This window comes from Lepisma saccharinum, chromosome 16 (genome assembly GCF_977018435.1).
Source record: "Lepisma saccharinum chromosome 16, izLepSacc3.1, whole genome shotgun sequence".
NCBI lineage: Eukaryota > Metazoa > Arthropoda > Insecta > Zygentoma > Lepismatidae > Lepisma > Lepisma saccharinum.
In genome coordinates, this window is record NC_139244.1 from 57,730,428 (window position 1) to 57,747,675 (window position 17,248).

The 17,248-nt window shown below is 36.6% G+C and overlaps 1 protein-coding gene across 1 annotated transcript in view; it reads left to right on the forward strand.

Moving 5' to 3' along the window:
* Positions 1 to 328: 328 nt before the first annotated feature.
* The window catches only part of Pbp45 (proximal sequence element A Pbp45), a 63,720-nt gene continuing 46,800 nt past the window's right edge, over positions 329 to 17,248 (forward strand). The window contains exons 1-2 of the mRNA XM_083137437.1: positions 329 to 416; positions 17,038 to 17,205. Of these exons, the coding sequence (XP_082993563.1) occupies positions 17,051 to 17,205 (155 nt within the window). The 5' untranslated portion in view covers positions 329 to 416; positions 17,038 to 17,050. The remainder of the gene's footprint in view (positions 417 to 17,037; positions 17,206 to 17,248) is intronic.

Genomic DNA, 17,248 nt, shown 5'->3' on the forward strand with positions numbered 1-17,248 from the left:
ACGGGCCTGCTGGAGAGAACAAAACAGGGGTTCTTTCGTAACACGATTTCTTGAAAACCATTTTACACATTTGAATAAATTTTGTGATAAATTGATTAGAAAGGATGAATCTTAACAGTAAAAGTTGTAACTTTTCCCCTGCTAATATATTTTAGAAGATATTCGTTGTCAAATATCTCAATATTTGCATAAGGAACCAGCTTTTTCCTGCCGAGCGTTTCGATGATGACGTTATGGATCCACGGACAACTGCACATACGATCTGCGCCACTGAACGAGCACCCCTTGATCCCCTGATATAGCATGATCTGGATCTGGCAACTGTTGTGCGGTACCAGACGAATTTCTGTACTTGTTTGATGGACTAGTGCTGTTTTCTTTGTCCGAAGAATTTAATTGGTGTATAATTAAGACAGGTATGACATAGAAATAACACTACACAAGAATATTAGAAATGAGCGTAATAAACTTAATCTATGTATAATTTATGTTGATATTACCTTGTATATTTAGTGTATGATTGGTGTTAAAAATCCCAATTCAGAAACCTTATCTAAAACGCAGATTCAGAATTTATGTTTAGAATATGACACATCCAGAATCTCTTTAATTTTGACCGACTAAATCTTAAATACTACTTAAGGAGAATGTAATGTGTTGTATTTTTGTTTCATTACATAACTTTAATGGCCATTCGGGTACTACTTTACTATACTGGAGACACCCATCAATGATTTATTTCGCAATTTTTTACATTGCTGACGTACTATTCTGCGTTGCAGAACATTTCTTTAGGTGAAATAATGGATTTCTAACGAAAATAATGTCTATTTCTTACATACGATAGCTCCACGAACCATCATGGGGACGAGGTAAGCCTACTAGGTTAGGTTAGGCCTGTTAGGTTAGGTTCCATTAGCACTTCTTTCGTTCAATTTAGCATATACGGACAACATCGGAATTAAAAATTCCACGGCATCTTCCACACACAGCAACAACTTCACGACGCAATCTCGACACTTCATGTTGTAGCAGCAGCAATAGCACATATTGTGCTCTCGTGCAGAAAGCAAATGGCAGCAGCAGCAATAGCACGTCGGATATAGATTTTCATAGAAAACCACATGCATTCGCATTAAAATGGATCAAAACTACATTCCCGAACATCAACAACGCTACAGAAAATGATTTGAGTAGGTACTTTCCCCTGTAAATTTGAAGAAATCCGTCTCCGGTATAGTAAAGTGTTACCGCTATTCGGATAATCGATATGTTAAGGATGAGTGATTGTGCCCGGCCAGCATTCGAACATTAGCTTTACTGTGCATAAAGTGGACTTAAAACACCAAATCAATCCAAAATCATTATGTTTACAATCTCTGTTTGGTAACGGTTCCGATTGTTTTATGGATTTTTTTTCTTTCAAATTCTCTTAACAGAAAGAATTTGACAATCATTGTCACACGAAATTTAAACCTTAGGTAACAGTTTCATACGTCGGAGACACATTTCTTCGATTTTACACAAGAAACTACTTACGGAAATGAGTTTATCCAAGGTTTCCAACGTTCGTCGAGGTATATATTTGACCGGCAAATCATGTATTTCTCAAGAGAAATATCTCACTGACGCACAATTGCCATTGCTTTCATTTGCCTGTCCTACGAGAACTGGATGCTGCGTACGTTTGATGATGTAAGCCCCTGTCAGTGTTTCAACCCCCTTTTTTTCTTACCATGCTTGTATAACATAACCAAACCTAACCTAACCTTATTGGAAATGGTTCGTGGAGCTATCGGTCAGCTACCGTGCATAATGGTTCATGAGGCTATCCGTGAATGGTTTGTGGGGCTATCTGTGAATGGTTTGTGGGGCTAATCGTGTATGGTTTGTGGGGCTATCCGTCTGCTAGCCGGGCTATACGTCAGCTACCCGTGCATAATGTATAATTACCACCGGTGACAAACATGATAGTAGGTATTTTTCGGTGAAGAAGGTTTGAACACAATTATACCCACAACTTGAGTCAAGATGTGCCCACCATAACGTGTGTTACGGAAGCGAAGAAAGGAATAAAAAAAAAAGCACTCAGAATGTGAAAATTTGAGTTTGTTATCGTGTAAAAAAACATAATGTCACCTTGAACTATGTTCCGCAATACACAATTGGTAAGTACGAACCATGCAAAACACAAAATATCCAATTTTAATGTGTCTCCAATTTATGAAACTGTTACCAAACCTTAAAGTAATGTGCACTCTTTGAATTTCGAAAATGTTACTTATGTTGGAAAGAACTTAGAAATTACCTTACACAAGCATGCATACTCCCAAAGTTCCTTTTGTTTTATTGCGATTCGACATGCTACAAATGCAATTTTTACATGGTTCGATTTCGATGTACGTCGCGGTGGCTCAGTCAGTAACGTGTCTGACTAGCATGCTAAAGGTCCCGGGTTCGATCCCCGGCCGGTTCAAATCCGGGAACTTTTCTAACGATGGAAGCGGCCCCGGCGCCCACCCAGCGTCGAGTAACATGGGTACCTGGGGGAAACCCTGGTGGGTAAAGGCGGTCAGGGCCATGATGCTGATCACATCACCCCCACTAAAGACCGGATCAAGAAAGTGTGGGGCGTTACCCCCACACCCCCTATACACCTTCATGGTGTGGTGCTATGCACAGGGGAGCACTTTCCCTTTTTTTTTTACCTTTTTGTACCTGTTAACACATACTGCGGAGTTTTAGCGATGTTGTGTTGAAACACAGATGATGTACAAGGGTCACTATTTATATTTTGAGCCTTAGCAACACTGATTGAAGTTAGGTGCGATTTGACGTTTGCACGGAATCATCTGGCATTATTGACCATAACATACTTCAAATGTTTTGTCAATAGCTTGATTTGTGTTGTTTATGTTGCCTTGGAGATTGCGCGACAACAATAAAATGGAATTAACTCGTGAACATTTTCGTGCGATGATTTTTTACGATTTTCGACGTGGATTATCAAGACAAGAGTGCATCGATCAACTTACTTCCACATTTGGTGATGAAGCCCCATCCTTTGCCACTGTGAAACGCTGGTATAACGAATTTAATCGTGGCCGCCATTTGTTCACCGACGAGATTCGCGAAGGTCGTCCAAAATCAGTTGTTGTTCAAGAAAACATTGATGCTGTGCAAAACCTAATACTGCAAGATCGTCATGTGACATACTGTGAGATTGAGGCAACCATAGGCATTAGTTCCACCAGCATATATAAAATATTACATGAACATTTAGCTGTGAGAAAGGTATGTTCTCGTTGGATCCCACACAATTTGACAAAAACTCAAAGAGACGCTCACGTCAATTGGTGCAAACAAATGCTCAATAAATACAATCGTGCTGCTTCAAAAGACGTATATAAGATTGTAACAGGTGACGAATCATGGATATATGCATATGAGCCGGAACGTAAACAGCAGTCGACTGTATGGGTGTTTCAAGATGAACCCAATCCAACAAAAGTTGTTCGCGCTCAAAGCACATCGAAACAAATGGTCGCCTGTTTTTTCGGGAAAACTGGTCATGTGGCAACTGTGCCTTTAGAGGAACGTAGAACGGTCAACTCTGAATGGTACACAACAAATTGTTTGCCAGAGGTCTTCTGTCAAATACGGAAAACAAATAAATGCCGTCGGAACATTCTTCATCAAGACAATGCCAGCTGTCACACATCTCGTCTAACAACCGACTTTATGAACAGTCAAAAAATCGAATTGATGGGTCATCTGCCATACAGTCCTGATTTGGCACCCAATGACTTCTTCTTGTTCCCGAATGTCAAGAATAAATTGCGTGGACAACGATTTTCGTCGGCGGAAGACGCCCTTGATGCGTTCAAAAACCATATTATGGAGGTGTCTCAAGAAGATTGGAAAAACTGCTTTGACAAATGGTTCGAACGAATGCAAAAGTGTATTGACCATAAAGGAGAATACTTCAAAAAACAATAAAGCAGTTTTCAATGTCAAATTCCTGTTTTTTCATTGTTAGGCTCAAAATATAAATAGTGACCCTCGTAGATGTACATGAACCAAGAGTAAATTAATTTATTATTAAAAAAAAGAAAAAAAAACACCTTAGGTAAAGATGAAAGTACCAGCCTTTTGTATTTATTTTGTAAAGTAAACTTTGTTTATGACCAGAATATAAAGGTGTGCAATTTACTGCAAGCTCACAACTGTTAGTGGCCAGTAGAGTGCTGCAGGAAGTTAATTTTGTTCAATTGCCAAAGATTTCACACGGACGACGTTAGCATACAGAATTGAGAGCTTTTTCGGGGCTTTGTGACCAATCCTACCCCCTTGAAAATTCCAACTTTTTTCTTTCCAATCTGCAAATTTTTGTTTTAAGGTGCCTAAAAGTGATTTTAACATGCAGAAACCACAAATAAGCAAGATACTTATCCTAAAAATGGGACCATGGCATGTCCAATTCTTTGCATCGCAGACCACTTTTGCCACTTATTTGAAGAAATGTTTGTCATACATGCAAGAAATCAATGGTGGATATTGAAGGAACGCGTAATTACCATTAGCATGGAAAAAAGTGTAAATTTTAAAAAAATAACGTCTGCTACACTTCACACATTTCTTGTTCTTGGCAACTCACGAATGTACACGTGGGCTCTCTATTGAAGAAATCATAAATTTGAAATATCGTGGAACACCATGACAACATGTTTGGTAGCACACTTTCCACTCTCAACTACAGAGAAGGTAAATTTATAAATTACCTTCTGTGTGCCTCAACAATATTTATCCAAACCTAACAGGCCTAACCTAACAATGTAGGCATTCCTCGTGCATGATGTCATAAAAATCATACCTCATAAAATCGCGAATTATTCACTTACAACACAACTCCGTGTGCTAAAAACAACTAGAAACTTTCATATGAATGACAATGAACGATATTTATGCTAAGAGAACCAAACCTAACAACGTAGGCATTCCTTGTGTGCATGATGTCATAAATCATACCTTCCTAAATTCGCCAATAACTCGCTTATAACACATTTCCATGCGCAAAAAACAACAATAAATGTTCATATAAATAACAATCTTTCCAACTCACTAAAAAAATTAAAGTTTGTCATGTGATTACGGAGGGTCTCCATCACCCTTGTTCGCTTGAGAGTAAGGCTCGAACAGCCAAAATGAGCTGTATGTGCTCGAAGCCCTGTAGTACACATATAAATGTAATTTGTCTGTGGTAGTGGGCCTTCAAATATGAATCGTGAGGTAAAAACAGTGAAATTGAAACTTATGTAAACATGGTCATTATCTTCATGTTAAAATGTAGTTTAGTGTATCTTACCAATACAGTAATATGTGAAAACGAAACAGATGACTGGACTGGAACAGCTAGGATAGATATGTTACATACATGTGTTTAGGATTATTGTCACATTAAAATGATATTCCCGATTGAGTATTCCCGAAGGGATCGGAGGCCCTCGAAGGGCCATCCGCTTTATTATTTTCAGAGGGTACATAGGATACATGAAATGTACACAAATTGAACACAACATAAGCCATAAGCATAAGTTCAGGATAATGACAAACTTGGCGTCTAAGGTTATACAAAACAGTAGAGTTGTCCGTATACAGGTGGACATAAGCAGGATACAAAAGTAACAAAACACCTAGAGCTGCCTGGAACTCATAAAAACCAATGTATCTAGTAGGCAGCCCTAAACACTGATGAACTTTGTTCATGGACTTTTCTTGGGTTCCGAAGGTTGAAACACTGCATAACAATTGAAAATCGAGAAAAGACCAGCCCGACCGGTCATTATGTAGGAAGGTGTACGTGCCATATTGCGTGTGAGGCAAGCGGAAAGGCTAGGAGAAAGAAGTACTGGTAATGTGAAAAATTGCTCTTACTTTCATCAAAACAACGTCAATACACCTTCAGGAATGTTCCGCGAAGCAGATACGTAAGTACGAATGTCAAAAATTTGACAAAAGACAAGCAGACGCGCGATTATGTAGGAAGGTGTACTCGCCATATTGTGTCTCAGGCAAGCGAAGAGGCCTACCAGAAAGACGTACTGGTAATGTGAAAAATTGCAATTAATTTCATCAAAACAATGTTGATACACCTTCAGGAATGTTCCGCGAAGCAGATACGTAAGTACGAATGTCAAAAATTGCTGAAACGAAAAAATGAGAGGTGTCCGAAGGATAGTAAATTTTTACGATATGAACAACCGTACAATCATGTATCAATCTATCACCGTATTTTTCAACAGCTGCTGTAATGATTTCTGCCACCATAGCAAAAAATACTCATGAAAATTATGGGGACATTTTTGCCAGAAGTAAAGCATTGTTTCCATGTATTATAAAGCACTCATATCAAGACTCACTGTCGCAAGTTCCATTTGTTTAATTGTGATTTCATCATGCTACACGTACATCTTTTACATGGTTCAATTTCTATTTATGTCTGTTAACACATACTTTTGAGTTTTAGTGATTCCTTACTCCCTCTTTGTTGAGAATTTGTTTTCACTTCTGAATACTCCTAAATAATACTTTTCTTGCCACTAGTCATTCGTTTACTGTCGTCTTAGTTACGGACTGTTGCTGCCATCTAGATCATGTCTGAAGTTCAAAACGGTTTTCTGAATCTGTCTGTTTACCATGCAGGGAGCTATTGTTTAGTTTACAATTCCCAAAAACATCCTTCAATGCTTTCATTGTTAGCTTAGAATGGTCTTAAGCATGACACCACTTTGTGCCTCATGTAGGTAGGTGCAGCAAGTAAATATGGGAATCATCTGTGGAATGCCTTGTATAATGTTGGCAACCCTGCTGCATGAATACCATGTATGTATCACTGAGGGCTAAATTTTTATATACAGAGCATTCACTGACATTCGCTACGAGACTCGACGGCAAGCGGCCCGGCGTCAGCACTTGTCTTTCCCAGTGAACGGGTCCGCGACAGTGGCACTCTACAGTCTGTTTTTTTTAGCTCTCCCTGCTTTTGCTCTCTTTCCCTTTCTGTTGACGTTGCAGACTGACGCCAGTATAATCCTCTCCCGGAAGTTGTGTTGTGTCGTGTCCGTGTGTTGAAGATTGTGGCTTAATATGGCACCACAAAAGTTTACATTACAACAAAGTTTCGAGTGTTACTTCGGAAAGAGGAATTGTGGAGAAGTGCGACGACGTTTTGCAATGAAATTTCCTGGTATTCCCGTTCCACATAGGACCACTATATTAAACCTCGTAAAAAAAGTTTAGAGTAACAGGGTCAGTTCTGAATAAAAGTGGAAAGAAAATCCCACGTGTACTTACTGAGGAAAAACTTGATGAGATAGGACAAAGGTTAGAACAGTCTCCTCGGAAATCTATCCACCACCTCTCACAAGAAACGGGTGTTTGAAAAACACTCTAGGTCCCCCAATTTGTCAGCTTGCGATTTTTATTTATGTGGAAATGTAAAAAATAAAAGTATGCAAAGACAATCTGCACACTATCCGTGAGTTAAAAGACAGTATTGTACGAGAAATCGGGAGAATTACAGTAAACGGACTTGCACGTGTAAATGCCAATTTCCTTTGGAGATGCCAGGAATGTGTTGCAGCAGAGAGACATCATTTTCAAAACCTTCTGTAGTCAAGGTTAGTACACAATATGAAAACTGTAATTTTAATAGCCGACTCTACCGACTATCGCAAACCCCTTTCGCCAGGAAAGACAAGCGCTGACGCCGGGCCGCTTGCCGCCGAGTCTCGTAGAGAATGTCAGGGAATGCTCTGTATAAGGTACTGCAAAATTTTATGAAAATCTGAAATGATCCGGTTGAAAAGTTAATTTATGGTCATGATTTGGCACGAAATGACCCCATATGCATGTATGTATAACTTGTTTAGAGAAAGTTTTACTAATAGAAGTAGTGTCAATCCCACTACTTTTATTTCATAGCCTTTCAGAACATACTTTAAGCTTCAATCCTGGTAACTGCAATGCCTTATAGTGATAATGCAAATTTAGTAATGTGAGGCATTGACACACACACAGACACACACAAATACAACATTACTAGTTTTTTTCTGACTCGCAATGCATAGGCATCTTGGTGACAACTTTTTTTATGGAACATACACATACCTATAAACTTAAAAAAAAAGTCAAGTGCTATGTTGATTTGACTTTGAGATGTAATTTTTTTCTGTTAACCACTACAGGCTACCATCACGGCCTTGGCAATGACCAATCCGATCAAAATTCTGAAACCTGAGCCTCCTGATACTCTGTAACTGTGAGGTCTACAGAAGAAAAAATTTACATGTGTTCATGCCTTGGTAGTATTAACAAATGCACCAAGTTTTATTAAAATTTGAATTAGTGGGTGTCATTATGAAATTTTGCTGTGTGATTTGATGTGAAATAAGTCATATACAAATGTTAACAAGTGGACATTATCACAAAATAGATGGGTTTCTGAGTTGTCATCTTCATAGAATGCCCTGATCTATCTATCTGCCAATTTTGACGTAAACAAACATGGCAAATAATATAGAAATGAGACTTCACGTAAAACAAGACCAAATTGAAGGAAGTACTGTTCAGTTTTTGGGATGCAAGTCATATGAAACTGTGAACATATTGTACAGCATTTCTTCCTGGTCCATTATCAATTTCTGTGTGGTTCAATTCAAGCACAAAGTGAATGGCAGTCTTTAAAAAAAAAATGTTTTGACTTTATTATACTAAGCATTTTATACTAGTGAAATGAATAATATTGTAGTAACTTGCTGTTTTTCATCAATTCCTTGCTCCTATTTCATTTTTATATGCAGTGAAAATGCTCCATTATGTAATTTATTACTATGGCGGGATATTTTCTTATGAGATACAGGTTACCTTATGTAAGATTTATTTATTTATTAGTGCTGGTTGTTGCATTGGACAGTTAGGATCAGTGCGTTTCTCTATCAAATTAGTGATAAATTTGTATGGAGAGTAGGTTAGGTGATTAAGTTATGTGGTTCTTTTTTTTTTTTTTTCAAGTATTAGTAATTAATTGTATTAATTAGGGCCCAAGTATGAATTGTCTGATTTCGTTGTTAGGTTAGACAGTCAAGTTTAGGGTTCTTAGCATGAATAAAATATTCCTACATTCTTATGGTATTGAAATATTGTTCCTAACAAGCATGAAACCCCATTCGAGCTTTGCATCTTGGTTACAGAGACTGTGGTTCCTGCTTCCGTGCCTGAGATGACTGCACGTACAACACACATCCAACCTATCACCTGTTGAACACCATGTTAGAAACAAATTAATAAATCCCATCCCTCCGTTTCTCTCATTAATCATCGGAAGTAAAATTTCAACACCTGACCTCCCAACAAGTACAATATGATGCAGAAGAAAAATAATTCGAATAATGAATTCAAACCAATATGAATCAAAAACTCCTAAGATGTAGCAAGCACACCTACATACCTACAATGATGCAACTACCTGTTGAAAATTGATAGTTCATGTGGAAAAAGGAAAGTCAAAATATGTTATGCACAACTAAAGGATTGGGGGTTGATGCTTAACTTTTAGACCACTGCAACTTTGTTCTTTAGCCTTTCATTAAGGTTGGTATTACAGGCACGCTTTTAAAATGTGTAATAATGCACAAAATACTATCATTGGACAACTGCTATAGAGTTGAAGAGTTTTTCTATTCATATTTGCTTTTTAACCCTGGAAATTTCATAAGACTGTGATGGTATTTTTAAATTGTAAACCAACAGATGAAAAACGTATGGAAAAAAAAATAGAGTTCTAGGTTCAAAACTGTCTTGTGCAGGAGTAGACAAAACCGAAAATAATGCAGGTGCCAGCTCCTTTTTTCTGAGGAGCCTGAATTTTTTTCTTCAAATACGTGCTATAAAAGCCATGGATCCAACTAACATAAAGCAGCACATTTTTAAATGTGATCTAAAAACATTTAATTTGTTAATTAATATAAGATTGGATTAAAATTAGGTAATTCTTGCATCGTATTGGCCTTCCTAACGAAAGCTCATCTGATATCAGCATAAATAGCTATGCAATACATTCTAATATACTACCAACTCTACCGTATCGCTGCAGATTTCAACCTTTTGAGTCCCAAGGCCATTTACACATGTAACCCCCTTGGTCCCGAGCCGATTTTGAGCAAATTGCAGAGTTTCAATTAAATGAGTGCAGATCGGAGGCTAATTGCCCTAGAGAGATGAGTGATATACTGTTGTACGCGAAATGAACCAGAGATTCAGACTATATGATTTTTTTTGCAAATTCTGCGTATATGTGGTGGGGGGAGGGAGCTAACTCTCAAAATTCCAAAATTTCGGGGAAAAAATGGGGTCCCCCCTCCCCCCAAGAAAAATGTACATGACAGTGTTGACATGCACATGGAAATGATTGCTGACATGTAAGGAACACAAAAATATTTGCATTATTATCATATGACCAATGTAACGTGAGTTGTGCCCCAAAAGGAATGGTCGGCACGCCACTGATTCAAGCTTCAAAATGCAGCGGTACCTTGAAATGACTTTAGCTCAGAGACTATTTGCCCTGGAGATATGAACGATATACCATTGTGCGCAGAATGAATCACAGATTCAGACGATATATAAGTTATGCACATTCAGCATACATATGGAGTGGGAAAGGGAGGAAATCCCCTGATTTTTTTTAAATGGGTTTTTCCCCCTGCCCCCAGAAAAAAAGGATATGAAAAGTTCAAAATGTCATAGAAATTATCGCTGGCATGTAAGAAACAGAAAAATATTTGCATCATTGTCATATGACCAATGTAACGCTAGTTGTACCCCTGAAACGAAAGGCTTGTAGGACACTGTCTCAAGCTTGGGAATTGAGCGAACTGCAGAGTTATATTGATATGACTTTAGCTCAGAGACTATTTGCCCTGGAGATATGAACAATATACCATTGTACGCAGAATGAATCACAGATTCAGAGGATATATAATTTATGCACGTTTGGCATACATATGGAGGGGGAAAGGGGGAAATCCGGTCGAGAAATCCGGTCAAAAGCATCTCCGGTCGAGATGCTTTTGACCCAAAAGGTTAATGTTATGCTACCAACAGTGAAAAAAATAATGGCATGTTTATTATTCTTATTTAATAATAATGCACATGATACAGAGAACACGGAAACATTAAAAAACACATACTGTGTTTGTTATTTTTTTTTTTAAAAAAAAGGTAATGGAACTCCAAATATTAAAAACAATATTACAGTGGTTCCTCTATGATCCGGCCCCTCCAGTAGTCTGGCGTTGAGTGAGTGGGGAGCGTGAAGGGGAAAACAAGTTACTGGATGTCGGTTTTTCTTTTATTTTTGTTATATCATTAACCTTACACAGGCCTAGTTAAGTTTACGTAAACTACAGGAAAATGCAATATGTATCCTGTTTCATAATTTTTTTTACAACACTAATTTCTATTTAAAAAATGTATATACATACATATTTTGTAATATTTTGTTCAATAAACAGATTTTCCTATTAAAAAGCGAGTTTTTAAATGAACCTCCAATAATCCGGTGTTTTCGTTAATCGGGCAGTCCTTTGGTCTGATATCTGCCGGATTACTGAGGGATTACTGTATATACAGGTTTGAGACTGCTTTATACGTAACTCAGTTCTGCATAATTCTGTTTTATACGTAAATAACTGTAGGTCCCGGCAAAATATAAATCAAAACATCTTAATCAAATCTCATTTGTATGTAATGCATTTATACGTACTATTTTTTATAAAGTACACTTGATTTGTATGTAACCAGGCTAGAACATCACACAAGTGACAGTTTTCAGTTGGCCATGGACAACAAAAAGACGAAAATTTACATGCTCGACCAGAAAGTTAAATTTATACGGGAAGTGGATGGTAATCCACATAAAACTAAAACTGAAATAGCTGCAGATTTAGGTATAGCTTTTACCACACTTTGCACAGTCATTAGTAAAAGAAATGCTATTTTAGATGATTTTTTTTAACATTGGCCAGTAAAACTATAGGCTCTACTGTAGTTTTTCAGTATCAAAGTGTTCACTAATGAAGTGTTAAATGTAATGTATTTGAGAATCAAACTTTTGGATTCGTTAATTTACCACTTTATAACACAAATAACCTGTATTATGTAGATCTTGTTTGTCAAAATTTCTCAATTACAGTACATATTTTAATAATGATATGACATGGTATCTAAATGTGATTTGTAAGTATTTCTCAGTTACACATATTATTCTCTCTTCACCTTGACGTACGTATAACCCAGGTTCAACATAATTTAGAACTGAATTTGAATGTTTAAGCAACAGGTGAAAATTTTCAGTTGTCATGATAACTGGGCATCCTGTATTTCTCTACCCTGGTTTTGTGTATGAATTTTGTATGTTTATTTCCAGTTTGTGTGTTCATTGCCATTTCTTCCCTAATGCCTTAGAAGGAAGAATAAAAAGTTGGTAATCCATAAACATTTGGTAGCATCCATTACTTAAATTAGGGATGTGCCGAAACCTATTACCGATGTATGAATATTGGCAGAAATTGACATATCGGCATAGGCAAAATTCAATATTTAAATTAGTATCGATGATACTTGAGTTTTACCTTCTAATAAGTTTTATATTTTAATGTTATAAGATATTTTTTAAAATTAGGTTATGGATCTTCATCACTGTGGAGTTTTTGTGATAAAATTATTGCAAACACTCATTTGTAGGATCAACCTACCTCAAAATCAGAAATAGAACAGTACATAGCTGAACCAACTATTCCAGGTGATCAGGGTCCACTGTTGTATATATTATATATATAAAATATGCAATAGAAATTGTACACTTCGCAACATCTTATTTGACCGCCCTGAAAAATTTCAAAGTCCGGAATTCGTAAATTTGGCAGCATAGTGCTTCAGAGCCAACTAAGAGTAGCCAACTTTGCAACATTTCTTCTTCCTGAATGAGAACTCTCGTGATTTTTTTCATTCTTTCACATTCCATAATGTAAAGATACCCTAAAGCAGTAATAAAATATATGAGTAGACAAAAAAATGTTAAGTAGAAATACGAATGTTAAAAATATTTCAAGATTCTTCGTTCTGAATTTGAAAATAGAAAAATGTATGTGCATTGTGAAACACTGAACAGGATCTCATCCACCTGGAAAGAATTGCGGTCACATTTGAATGCAGAAGGCAAATTTATGATGATTTTATGCGAATTGTTTAGTAAAGATACCTTGCACAATACCAAACGATTCTGCAAAGTGTGTCTTTTCCTTGGTTCTTGGCGAAAAATGGTTCGAAACTCCGGCACAATGTTGCTTCAACTGAGTTTAACGTGTTTTCCTGAGCTTTCTGTTAACAATCTCCTGGAGTAGTTGGTTAGATAACAGCTCTTTCGTTTTCTTACTGTTTTCGTCAAGATCGAAACATCGTAGGTTCAAATCCCACCCTTTCCTTATTATTTTTTCCTTTTTATTTACAGAGTACGAAGTGTTCTAACAACGTAATATAATATTATATGGTATAACTGTAAATATTTATGCGATGCATGCTCAGTGGGGGCGATTAGGTTTCAAAACCGATGGGGCAAGGTGGGGGAGGGGAGCAAGGACAGTTTCTTTCCCTTGGTAGATAATGTTTAGCATAGTGCGGGGTCATCTGCCCCTCCACACTCCATAATCGTGGCCACTGTGCATGCCTCAAGTAATGCTTCTACTAATGTTTTTAATCTTTCAGTGATTGGCAGGACTTTAGAATATACTTTTCCATTCATTCAGCTGTTATAAGTTAACACATATTAAGAACTTACATGTCAACTTTCTGCATCCCGAAATGCTGGACATAAATTGCATAAATATCAATGGAAATATCCAAGAAACGTAGATAAGCATCCTCGTCCAAAGCCGTTTACTTCCCGAAAAAGATTTTGCAAAGAAGTAGGTTTGAACCTATGACCTTCCATTCCATAAGCAAACGATCCCCCTACACCACGCGGTTCACGTTATTTTATGCACTCGGTTTGGATCTCACTTTAAATTGTAGGTCCAGTCCTGATTAGCCTTACTATGCATAAAGTTGACTTAAAACACGAAGTTGGCCAGCATCCGAAAATACAGTTCTGCTTCGCGTATACCAGAGTGTAATTGCATTTAATATTGTGACTAATTTTACTTTAAAACTATAGATTAAAGCGATCATAGTGTCCAGAAAAAGAACCTCAAAGTAGATCTTCACACAAAGTAGTTTAATCCATTGCCAAACATTTCAGGTAAGAATAATATTATGCTTTTCCATTGACCGTATTTTCGATTCATGGTGAATTTGCTAAAAGGACCATGTCAAGAAATCTAAATATGTAAGTTTTACTAGTAAATGCATTTATAATGCACGAAACAACAGGGGAGGAGAAAAATAAACCTCAAAAATAAGTAAAAATGCAACAAAAAATGTTAAAAATACTGACAAATAAACTGAAAGCCAAAAAAGGCCGAAAAATGAAAGAAAATGTAAAATAGAAAGTGTTTTCCGGCTCTAACTGAAGGGAAACGGACATGATATCAGGTTTAGCATTGTTTTTAAGGGTCAGAAAAAAAGTTGATTCTTCATCAACTTCCGGACCCTAATTAGTAATTATGACCATTGAAAAAGTTGGAGGTAGCTTACTTAAAATTTTCTTGCTGAGGACTCGTATTTTCCCATATCTCCACTTAATAATATAGAGAAACATAAAGTTCATATTTCGAAAATGACTTGGAGTTTTCCACCACGAAAATATGTTTTTCATAGTTTGAAGTTCGTTAGTATTATCTTTCAAGGTTTCCATTGTTTTAATTTCAAACATATTTTATATTTCATACGTTCCTCTCTCTTTTCATACAGTCTTTGGAAAAAAGCTGAAGTTTCTTGTCAAACGTGGTCTGGTTCAAATGACTCCTTTTCGCTCTCCTGTTCCTACTTTAAACAAACAACAAAATACTTCGTAACTAAATGATTGCTTGTTCAAAACGGAATTTTTACACAATTTACAAAATATGACTAAACGCCAATAGACATGTTCATCATTTTTGCCTTTCAGCGTTTCTCGATTTTATCTGAATTCGTTTCCTCATGAAAATTGCCATGAGGAAATTATAGATATGACATTATGTGTGAATTGGTTTCTTCAAACTGGTAGCAAATTTTAACATGAGCTATCTGGAGAAGAGGTAGTGTGCTTGATTCTTACGAGCGAGGTCATAGGTTCGATTCTCCACATAGGCAGGTTTTTTTTTCAGGAGTATATCGTTGAGTGTAAAGTTTATCCACCATGCTAAGAAGTTAACATTGGTTTCTGTATTTCGCAAGAGTAAAGGAAATAGTAAGAGAAAGTTATTTCGATGATAGGAAGAAGTCACATGCCACGTGGAATGCGCAGAATCAAGTACATAGAGCTAAGTCTGTAATGGTGGTTTCGAATATTGCAAAGTTAGTGCGGAAAGTTTGTTATATCTGATACTCGCACTTTCTGTTCAAAGAAGACAAACATTTTAGATACAAGCAGTGAGGAATTAACGATCATTATGAGGTTTTGAATTTTTTGTTTGTCACTCACTATATAAATACTTATTAGTAGTTTCTTATCGAATCGGCCTTCGTTGCAATAACAATTTATTTATGTTAATTAGCGATTTACTATTAGTTTTAGACGCATGGCAAGATGGTGGTGAGGGGATTGACAAGCCATTACGAAGGAACGGACATAAAATTACCAATCTTAGCAATTTGAACTCATTAAATGCTCTCCTTCGTTACAGTACTGCACTACATCACTACTTAACATAACTGTATATCTTTTTTTAGTATATCAAAATCAAATAATCAATATTTTAGGTGTCAGTGAAGAACAAACAATACATAACTTAAATAACATTACATTTTGCATCCTGAATACATATATGTGATTTGTGAATTAATCATGATGTGTATGTTAACACAACATATGAACAATAACTAAAACGAAAAGTTTTAACTTTAAATCCTGGAAATCTTCAACTTCTAAGGGGAAATATGCGCAGAAGGGACGTCCCTCAAGTGTGCATTGGATTCATTTTTTAAATATTCTAATATCAACGGTATCTGTTCAGCAAACAAAAAAAATGAAAGAGAAGAGGGTGGGATTTGAACCCGCGACCTTTCACGCTTGATGAAAAATAAGGATAGCACCGCCTAACTAACTGCTCTACGTTAACTTAATGACGTTATACCCTTAAAAACATGTTGACCTTTATGAAGACTCCCACCTTCCTGTGTTTCAAGCACATCTTCTTGACAAGTCGTGTAAAATATATGTTTTTAAGAACTGTTCGATATTATGCAAGGCATTGTAAATAAAATGTAGCATAAACTCCTCAAAAATTTGCTTCTTTCTGCACAAACTTGATGGCAATTTCCTCCAGGTGGAGAAAAACTATTCAGTGTTTCAAACCCCCCAAATTTCAAGTTGAGCAAGCAGAATCGTAAATATCCTTCAAGGTTCTTTTTCCAATTTATTATTTCTGTTTTATTGCATAATATAATAGCGGTTTATAGTTTCTAAGTTCATGGAAACTGTTAAATTAAAAACCTATCACCGCAGCGTTTTTCGTCTGATAGAAGGACCTACTCAAAGTTGGCTACTCTCACCTGGAGCTGAAGTGCAATGTTGCTAAGTTTACGATTTCGTTTAGAATTCTTTCGGGGCGGTCAAATAAGATGTTGCGAAGTGTATATAGTAAATTTATTTTTGACATGCTGAAAATAACATTCCATTTTTGTTGCATAATCTTATGTATCGGAATCAGTTAAATATTGGTATTGGTCCAAAAAAAGATCGTTGAGTACATCAACATCAGTAAATTATCAGCTTTGTCACATCACCAACTTAAATGTGTATCCACTTGATGTTAAATGGAACTTCTATTTATGTTCTAGATATAGAAGCAAGATGTCTCGTCGGAAAGGCCGAGGGACCTCTTTTATTGCAAATGGAGTTAGAAATGACTGCCACACACTCTTAGAGAGGTTTAAATTGAAGAAGTCGACAAAGTTTTCAACTTTTGTGGACATTTGGAGAGAGATGTATTTTCCATACATATTCCTGTGAGTATTGTGGGCTTCTTATGTAATTTCCTAAGTTAATATT